This window comes from Xiphophorus maculatus, chromosome 8 (assembly GCF_002775205.1).
Source record: "Xiphophorus maculatus strain JP 163 A chromosome 8, X_maculatus-5.0-male, whole genome shotgun sequence".
Lineage (NCBI taxonomy): Eukaryota > Metazoa > Chordata > Actinopteri > Cyprinodontiformes > Poeciliidae > Xiphophorus > Xiphophorus maculatus.
The window spans coordinates 1127462-1137149 of record NC_036450.1 but is presented as its reverse complement, the minus strand read 5'-3'; the positions used below and the strand labels follow the sequence as shown (position 1 = coordinate 1137149).

The following is a 9688-nucleotide window of genomic DNA, read 5'->3' as shown; positions in this document are numbered from 1 at the left end:
GGTCACCTGGCAGGTAACGATGACCCACATGTTTCAGCTCCTTAGATATTAATGCAGAGCAGCGTTTAATCCGACATGTTAGCAGAATACAGAGCTGAAGACGGAGACATTTAGTTTTACTCTTCAGAACGAAGAATGATACACATCTGGATCAGAACCAGAACCTGTGGCTGGAGTTGAAGGTTGGATTCTCGTAACACTGAGAGGGGCGGAGCTTCTCCTGGTGTCCAATCAGGAGCTTCTGCCTCATGCTGAGGATAAACCAGCAGCAGCTGCATGACACTACCAGACACCAGGGGGCAGTCTTCTGGAGACTGACGGGATCGACCAGTTAAACCAGTAAAACAAGACAAACCAGTCAGCAGCTCAAAATAATTCATACTTTATGGTTCTAATGTGGATGTGATGATGATTGGTTTGGTTTCCAGTATCCGTTGCCATGGCGATGAGAGGTGTCTCAGACGGGTGACGGGGAGCGCCGGGGCCCGCTGAGGAACCCGTCACTGAACACGTTGGCGTAGGACGCTTTGAGGAACTGGACGTAGTTCTGCAGGCTGCGGTTGGTGCTGTCCGACTGCTCCAGGCGGTCCTGGAGGTCCTGCAGGCGGCTCTGGTACCGCCTCTCCGCCTGAGGACCAATCACAGGTTAGTAACACGCTGCTGGACCAATCACAGGTTAGTAACACGCTGCTGGACCAATCACAGGTTAGTGACACGCTGCTGGACCAATCACAGGTTAGTAACACGCTAGTGGACCAATCACAGGTTAGTAACACGCTGCTGGACCAATCACAGGTTAGTGACACGCTGCTGGACCAATCACAGGTTAGTAACACGCTGCTGGACCAATCACAGGTTAGTAACACGCTGCTGGACCAATCACAGGTTAGTAACACGCTAGTGGACCAATCACAGGTTAGTAACACGCTGCTGGACCAATCACAGGTTAGTGACACGCTGCTGGACCAATCAAAGGTTAGTAACACGCTGCTGGACCAATCACAGGTTAGTGACACGCTGCTGGACTAATCACAGGTTAGTAACACGCTGCTGGACTAATCACAGGTTAGTAACACGCTGCTGGACCAATCACAGGTTAGTAACAAGTTGCTGGACCAATCACAGGTTAGTAACATGTTGCTGGACCAATCACAGGTTAGTGACACGCTGCTGGACTAATCACAAGTTAGTAACAAGTTGCTGGACTAATCACAAGTTAGTAACAAGTTGCTGGACTAATCACAAGTTAGTAACACGCTGCTGGACCAATCACAGGTTAGTAACACGCTGCTGGACCAATCACAGGTTAGTAACACGCTGCTGGACCAATCACAGGTTAGTGACACGCTGCCGGACCAATCACAGGTTAATAACACGCTACTGGACCAATCACAGGTTAGTAACATGTTACAGGAACAGGAAGTAGCCTGTCCAGCACCAGGAACTCACCTCCTCTATGTTGTGGCCCAGCTGCTCCAGCTCGGCGGCGGTCCGGCTCAGCTGCGCCTCCAGGTCCATGATGGTGGTCTGGGTGGAGCGCTCCTTGTTGGCGGCTCGTTCTCTGGTCTCTGAGATCTGGAAATACGACACCAGGAGAAGTAATTCCACCTCTGAGCTCAGACCGTGTTAAAGACAGGAAGCTTTCTAACTATAATTAGTTAAAAAGCTAGTTAGCAAATGAACTATTTAGCTTTTTTTTTTTTTTTACCCCTCCAGGGTCTTTTGTGGCTCTAGTGTCCCTGATATGACAGTAGGCTGACAGTAACGGGGGAAGGAGAGGCGGGAAGACATGCGGCAAATATCGCCGAGGACTCAAGGCCTCCAAGGATGGGTGGCGCTGTCCCCTACGCCACCACGCCACGCCGCTATTTAACTTCTTAACTAAATATTTAGCTTCAAACTAAATATTCAAAGCAAATATATGGTCAGTAAGCAAGTGAAATATTTAGCTTGTTAACTAAACAACAAGCTAAATATTTAGTTAGCAATATTGAGCTAACTAACTTGCTAACTAAATATTTTACTTGCTAACTAGGCTGATAAATAAATACTTAATCTGAAGTTAAATGTTTAGCATCCAACTAAATATTAAGTGTGAAACTATAACATTTATGAATGAATGAATAACATGGTGACAGGCTAAATGTTCGTTTCTGTGTAAGTTTCCAGGCGGCGCCCCCCGGTGGGCCTCACCTGCTGGTGCGCGTCGTTCACAGCCTCCTCCAGCCTCCGGCTCAGCAGCGAACACTCTCTGGTCTTTTCTTCCAGGGAGAGCTGATTGGTGCGGATGGTCTTCTCCCGCTTGGAGACGACGGTCAGAAGGTCCGAGTTCTGGCTGGAGACGTCGCTCAGCTTCCTGTCGGCCAGCAGGGGGAGCAGTCAGGGCTGCGGCAGGACAGCAGCTGGAGGCTTTTCCTCCACTCACCTCTCCAGAGACTCCACCTTCAGCTGGAGCTGCTGGTTCTCCTCCATCAGCAGCTGGTTCTTCTGCCGGAGCAGGTCCGTTTGGCGGCCCTGGGTGTCCACCTGACAGAAACACACTGTGAGAAACAGCAGCAAACTCCCGGGGGTTCTGTCGGGTCAGAGAGCAGAACCTTCAGCCGCAGCTCCGTCAGGTTGCCGCTCAGCTCCAGGTTGCGCCTCTCGCGGCTGCGCTCCTCCTCCTGCGCCTCCTGCAGCTGCAGCTGGCAGCGCCGCAGAGCCTCCGGCAGAACCTCCAGCTCCGACAGCCGGCCCTGCAGCTCCCGCCGGATCTGCTCCTTCTCCCTCTCCAGCTCCACCCGGACGGCCTGGGCGTCCCGCTCCGCCTGCGCCACCTGGGCCCGGGCCTGCTCCGCCTCGGCCCGCGTGTTCCCCACCTGCAGAGCGGAGCAGCAAGCTGAGCGCCTGGTTCTGCTTTCTGTCACCATAAATCCAGTTACAGTAAACTGGCGATAATAAAATAATAATGGAAGTTCAAAGATCAAACTCTAGTTTCCAAAGAACATTAACTGGAAGAAAACATTTCAAATATCCAAAATATGTAAACAAGCCAATAAATAAAACGGATTATGAAATCTGTAAATTCATCTTTAAACTCAAACAGGAAAACCGGAATAAACAGCCAGTCAGGAGTTTCAGAAAATCACATCTTTGTGTCTCTTTAAGGACGAACTACACAAACCACCATGGAAACGACTGCTCTCACTTTAAGTGATGAATTAGTTAACTGGTTAGTGCTTATTGTGACAGAGTTCTGGCCGGGTCCAGTACCTGGATCTTGTAGTTGTCCAGCAGAACCTCACACTGCTTGATGGAGGTTCTGACCTGCTGCAGCTCCGCCTCGGTTCGGCTCAGCTTCTCGTCGGCCGCCGACACGGCAGCCTGGACAAACACACGGCTCAGCGTCTGCCGGACCCGGACCGCGGGAGAAGGTTCTGATCCGATCCTACCTTCAGCCTCTTGGTCTCCAGCTGGGCGGCGGCTTTCTGCGCCGTCAGCGCCTGCAGCCGGTCCAGCAGCGCCTGGTTCTCCAGCCGACCTGAATCCTGAATGGCCTGCAGCTGATCGGTCAGGTCCGAAATCCGGCTGGGGAGCAGAACCGCAGAACCAGAGAACGACCCGGTTCAGAACCGCAGAACCAGAGAACGACCCGGTTCAGAACCGCAGAACCAGAGAACGACCCGGTTCAGAACCGCAGAACCAGAGAACGACCCGGTTCAGAACCGGACGGACCCAGAGAGTTGGATTAAAACATGAAGCTCAGTTTGGACCAAACATCCAACCGACTGACTGACCATCCATCCATCCATCCATCCATCCATCCATCCATCCATCATCCATCCATCATCCATCCATCATCCGTCCATCCATCATCATCCATCCATCATCCATCCATCCATCCATCCATCCATCCATCCATCCATCCATCCATCATCCATCCATCATCCATCCATCATCCGTCCATCCATCATCATCCATCCATCATCTATCCATCCATCCATCATCCATCCATCCATCCATCCATCATCCATCCATCATCCATCCATCCATCCATCCATCCATCCATCCATCCATCCATCCATCCATCCATCCATCATCCATGCATCCATCATCCATCCATCCATCCATCCATCATCCATCCATCCATCATCCATCCATCATCCATCCATCCATCCATCCATCATCCATCATCCATCCATCCATCCATCATCCATCATCCATCCATCCATCCATCCATCCATCCATCCATCCATCCATCCATCCATCCATCCATCCATCCATCCATCCATCCATCCATCATCCATCATTCATCCATCATCCATCATCCATCCATCCATCCATCCATCCATCCATCCATCCATCCACCTGGTCAGCAGGTTAAGCTCCACCTCCAGCTGACCCTTCTTCTCTGCTTCCTCTCCATGTCGACGCTGCCAGGCGTCAGCTGAAGCCAGAGCCTCGGCGGCCTGCTTCTCCTGTTGGGCAGACAGAGGTAGCTGATCAGGTGTAGCTGATCAGGTGTAGCTGATCAGGTGTAGCTGATCAGGTGTAGCTGGCCCACCATGCAGCCATGTTGGACCCACCCTCTGCAGCAGTTGTGCGCTCAGCTGATCCGCTGTGCCCTCGCAGCGCTCCGCCCGCTGCTTCTGGACCTGGCTGGCCCGTTTCAGTGCCTCCTGCTCCTCCTCCGCCTCCTGCTTCGCCCGGCCCAGCTGCTGCGCCACCTGCTCCGCCTCTGCCAGATGCTGACTGGCCGCCCGCTCCAGGCTCTGCGGGGACACGCCTCGGGTCAGGGGCTGCTCTCCAAACCCCCGGTGGAGCTGTGACCTCTGACCTTCATCCGGCTGTGACCTCTGACCTTAATCTGGACGATGAGCCGGTTGTTCTTGGCCTCTTTTCTCCGCAGCTGACCCTGCAGACGAGCTCTGGTGGCGTCCAGATTCTGGGATAAATCTGCCGACCTCCTCGCTTTCTCCTGCAGTTCCCAAACACAGATCATCATCCAGATCATGATCCAGATCATAATCCAGATCATAATCCAGATTATAATCCAGATTATAACACTGTTTCTGGTACCTTCTCAGAGTCCAGCTGGGTGGAAAGCTGATGAAGCTCTTTCTCCTTCTCCTGAAGCTTCTTAACCAGCACCTAAGAAAAGAAAAAAACAGCGCCCCCCAGAGGAGAGATGAGAGATTACAGGTTCTGAGCCATCAGGATAATAATACTGAAATACACTCCTGATCTAAGGAGTCTAGAGAACCAGAACCACGTTGAGGTCCAGATCTGAATGTAATCCGGTCATCCGACTGGGAGGATGCGGCGTGAACTCACGGCGTTCCAGGCCTCCATGTCAGCGAGCGACTTCAGGAGAACCTTCCTCTGCTCCGACAGGCCGACGGACTCCATCTGGTCACAACCAAACCACATCATCACACCACCGTCACTTTGACTAGGCCCTTCTAACTAACCCGTGACCCTGCTCTGACCTAAACCTGGAGCCGCTCCACATAACTCTGAATATTTTCATTGTTTCCTGAAATATTTGCTGTGAATTTCCACAAAGTAAGAGAGTAAAAGAACCAGAAAAGTTTTTGTAATTTTCATCATGCAGCTGGTTGCTATGGGCTTTATTTGGGGGAATCAGAGGAAATGAGGCTGAAAGCAAAATTATTTAAACGCTCATAAATAGTTTTCAGTTCCGCTGCCGTGTTTGGTCTGCTGAATACTTTAAGTGTAAATACTTTGGGGTGTAAATACTTTGGGTGTAAATACTTTGGGGTGTAAATACTTTGGGGTGTAAATACTTTGGGTACCTGGGACTCGCGCTGCTCCCGCAGCAGATGTCGCAGGGCTCGGTTGGTGACCTCGAACGCCTCCAGCTTCCCCAGCAGCAGCTCCTTCTGCTGATCCAGACCGGACCACATTATCTTCTGCAGGCAGAACCAAACGGGTCAGAGGCTCCGGTTCCGCCAGGTCGGCTATGGAACCACAAACCGGGCCGCCGCTCACGTTTTTTACCGAGTCGCCCAACTTGCAGACGTATTCCTTCAGAGCAGAAACCTGCTTAGCAGCTGCAGCGGCGTCAGCTTCTGCTTCCCTCAACTTCTGGAGGAGAAGCTCCGGATCCTTCGGAAAACCGTCTGGACTGGGAACACGAGGACCACAGGAAGTAACCCCATTACACAGGAAGTAACCCCAGAACCACAGGAAGTAACCCCATTACACAGGAAGTAATCCCCAAACCACAGGAAGTAACCCCACTACACAGGAAGTAACCCCATTACACAGGAAGTAACCCCAGAACCACAGGAAGTAACCCCATTACACAGGAAGTAACCCCAGAACCACAGGAAGTAACCCCACTACACAGGAAGTAACCCCAGAACCACAGGAAGTAACCCCACTACACAGGAAGTAATCCCAAAACCACAGGAAGTAACCCCACTACACAGGAAGTAACCCCCAGAACCACAAGAAGTAACCCCATTACACAGGAAGTAATCCCAAAACCACAAGAAGTAACCCCACTACACAGGAAGTAATCCCAAAACCACAGGAAGTAACCCCACTACACAGGAAGTAACCCCCAGAACCACAAGAAGTAACCCCATTACACAGGAAGTAATCCCAAAACCACAAGAAGTAACCCCACTACACAGGAAGTAACCCCAGAACTAGAGTGAATAATGTGAGTGGTACCTGCTCTGTCTGGTCTCCTGCAGTTTCCTCCCTATGGACTCCCGCAGCTGGGTGTTTCTCCACTCCTGCAGCTCCTTGCTCTCCTCGGCCAGCTCCTCCTCCGGCTTGGCGGTCACTTGCTGGGGGTCATCCTGCTGCTCCGACTTGCGGCCCAGGACCTGCTCCTTCCTGCGGTGTTCCACCTGGACGCAGGAGACACAGCAGAAGCCGTCAGGAAACCCGACCAGAACATCCTGGTACCGGAACATCCTGGTTCCAGAACATGGTCAAAGTCTTTCTAAACTTTATTACTGGATCATTTCTGGTTTTATTTGGATCAGATGTTTAAAAGGATGATTTTAAAGGGCAGTATTATGTGTCTTCCTGCTCCACTGGATCAGAACCAGATCTGAACCGGATCAGAACTGGATCAGGAACCCACCTCGGTCCTCAGAGAGCTGACCTCGCTCATCAGGCTCTCGATCTTCTTCTCATACTGGCTGATGCGGCTGCGCAGATGCTGCTCTTCCTCTGAGGCGAGGTCGGACAGCCGCAGCTCAAGTTCTGGTTCCGGTTCTGGCGGTTTGATCTCCAGACAGTGGGTCGGTCCCTGAGAGGAAACAAAGCCTGAGAAAGAGGACAGAAAGAAGATCCGATCGGATCCCAGGGGACTCCTGACCTCCCATTTGTAGGAAGTCTTTCCTGGAGGAATCCACGGAAGACGCGTTTTGACGTTGGCGGAGGGACGGAGCGGCGACCTGTCCTTGCTCATCGTCCGCTGAGGAGAACATGGAGGACAGAACCAGGGGGGTTAAAGGAGACGCCTCAGTCGGGCTCAACAGACAGGAAAGGGAGCGGAGGGGCGGCGGGGCGACCTCTGACCTGAGACGTCTCGCTGGGAGTCGTCCTCTTCACGTGCAGGTAGAGCCCTTCGGCATTACTGACGTGGACCTGCACCCGGGGCGAACCGGACAGGCTCCTCATGGCTTTGTTCTGGGAAACAACGAGTTTATACTGGTTGGTTGAGAAGGAGGATAAAATCAGATCTGATTGGACGGTAGGGAGGATGTCCACCGAATCATTCTCATAATAAACTCCAATTAATGATGTAAAGCACCAAACCCTTCATATTGTTGGACTTGTTTATTTTTTATTATTTTATCCACTGTGTGTTCAATGGGAGCATCAATAAATATCAACACATTTGAAAATAAAATGACACTGTGCAGTTTAGTGACACAATCACACTTCTTTTGTGACTGATAAGCGTTGAGTGTTTGTTAATAGCAGTATTTGTGTTTTTGTGTGTTTTGTAATCGCTGAGCCTCTAAAAAAGAAGTAATAAGAGCAGATGCCAATTAAACATTTTAAATCACTAAAAAAGTTGATGTAATCAGTGCTTGATTCCTGTGTTGCCGTAGTAACAAATTTAATTATTTTCTTTGCTTTGTTACCAAACACCTCAGCAAATAAAAACCAATTACCACTGACTGCGTTTTAAGCCCCGCCCCCTCTGCCAGAATCAGGAAGTGGGCCCCAAATGAAGCTCCGCCCGGGGCCCCCTTCATCCTCTGACCGGCTCTGATAGGAGGCATGGTTTTAGACAGATTCACCTGGTTGACCCTAAAATAATCCTGGTAATGATTTTAAAAAGTGTATATTTTCAATTTCAAAGAAAAAATAATAATAAGACGTTATGAATAAAAGAAAATCCGAATTTTAACTGGATTTAAAGTTTCTATTTTCACAGAAAAATAAAAACGTCGCTAAAATGTGTTTTGAAAATTGCCAAAAACAAAGTCCAACTAAGTAACTGCAGTTATTTGGATTTATTTGGATATTTATAGTCAAAAAGGCAGAATAAACAGCTTGGTTATCAGTAATAAGAGCTTACAGCCTAAACGAAAAACAAAACGTTTCTTACCATGAAGTAAAATAAAGAGCAGCCGTTTAAACCCGCAGATAAACCTGATCTGCTCCGGAGAAATCAGCTCTACGCTGATATTTACACGGAAAGTCCGTTGGATACAAGCTAAATAACAGCTCAACAGCTAGCCTCCCTGTGATTGGCCTGTTTGAAACACGTGACATGTTTCACCACCGCTGATTGGGCAAGAGTCGGCATTCTGACGTTCCTTAGCAACAGTCTCCATTGACACCGCGGTGGCTTCACAGCAGCTGTGCCCCAATGAATCTATCTGGATATGTGGGATTTTTATCTATTCGGTTAAAAAATCCTTCATTTACTGAAAATGGAAATTAAAATATGTCAAAACTCATAACTGTTATCATCATCCAAGAATCTTGTAAAAGATGCTGAGTCAGGCGGGATCTCCAGTAGCGCTCAGTCTTGAAACCAAAATGTTTCTGACTGAAGACTGTTGCTGTTTGATTGTCTTAAGACCAGAGTTGAGTAATAATTAGTTAAATGTAATCAGTTATACGTACTTCAATAACGCTTTATAACAAAATACTTATTGCAGTTTTACTTCTGTTTTGTTTTTATGAAGTATTTTTACTCTTTCTTGAGTAAAACATCCAGGCAGCAACTTGTCCTGGATGAGACCATCAGTTGTTGACAAGCTCTGCTAATCTACCTCCTTTGCTTTTGCCACTTCTTTTTAAACCTGTCTGAGCATACGGTGACAGAGAGTAGGGGATGTTTCCCATTCAGACCAGAAAAGGTTCATTTCACATTTCTTTCCTTCTAATTTACCTCCAAACGGTTCCAGGTCCAAAACTCCAGGTCTCAGTTCCAGCAGGAGGTCAGGATGGATGAGGTCCAGTTCAAACACCAGAGGGTCAGTAGAGGTTCTGTAACTAATCCGATTCGATCTCTCAGATGAACCCTGGTGTCGGCGTGGTCAGGAAAAGGTCGGATCGGACGCGAGGAGCAGAACCCGACCCGGCCCATCATCAGCAGGGCGGAGCATTTCCCTCTGGGTCGTCTTCAGGTCAGGGTAGATCCAGACCCCAAACGGGTCCGTCTAGTTTCAGACCGCAGTTTCTGTGTCCCTGTGTGGCAGCA

The 9688-nt window shown here is 49.6% G+C and overlaps 1 protein-coding gene across 3 annotated transcripts; it reads right to left on the bottom strand.

Moving 5' to 3' along the window:
- Nucleotides 1-366: 366 nt before the first annotated feature.
- Nucleotides 367-9666, bottom strand: odf2 (outer dense fiber of sperm tails 2). 3 transcript variants are annotated; one of them, XM_023337691.1, is made up of 19 exons: nt 9377-9666; nt 7543-7653; nt 7340-7438; nt 7103-7270; nt 6682-6863; nt 5992-6127; nt 5796-5912; nt 5314-5388; nt 5059-5130; nt 4841-4957; nt 4566-4751; nt 4348-4457; nt 3432-3567; nt 3253-3363; nt 2595-2858; nt 2426-2526; nt 2194-2356; nt 1450-1575; nt 367-628 (listed from the first exon to the last, which is right to left on the bottom strand). In XM_023337691.1, exons 2-19 carry the CDS (start codon nt 7642-7644, stop codon nt 458-460), a joined length of 2436 nt encoding a protein of 811 aa, XP_023193459.1. In that variant the 5' UTR covers nt 7645-7653; nt 9377-9666; the 3' UTR covers nt 367-457. The 3 variants fall into 3 exon arrangements, with proteins under 3 accessions (XP_023193459.1, XP_023193457.1, XP_023193458.1); XM_023337689.1 differs by lacking the exon at nt 9377-9666 and adding an exon at nt 8585-8726; XM_023337690.1 differs by lacking the exon at nt 9377-9666 and adding an exon at nt 8585-8726 and having other exon boundaries at nt 6001-6127.
- Nucleotides 9667-9688: the final 22 nt, after the last annotated feature.

Excerpts from the sequence above, each read along its gene's own strand:
- odf2 (XM_023337689.1), bottom strand. Across the intron at positions 2,859-3,252 it reads TGGACAACTACAAGATCCAG|GTGGGGAACACGCGGGCCGA; the intron begins GTACTGGACCCG and ends TCCGCTCTGCAG. Across the intron at positions 629-1,449 it reads TGGGCCACAACATAGAGGAG|GCGGAGAGGCGGTACCAGAG; the intron begins GTGAGTTCCTGG and ends ATTGGTCCTCAG.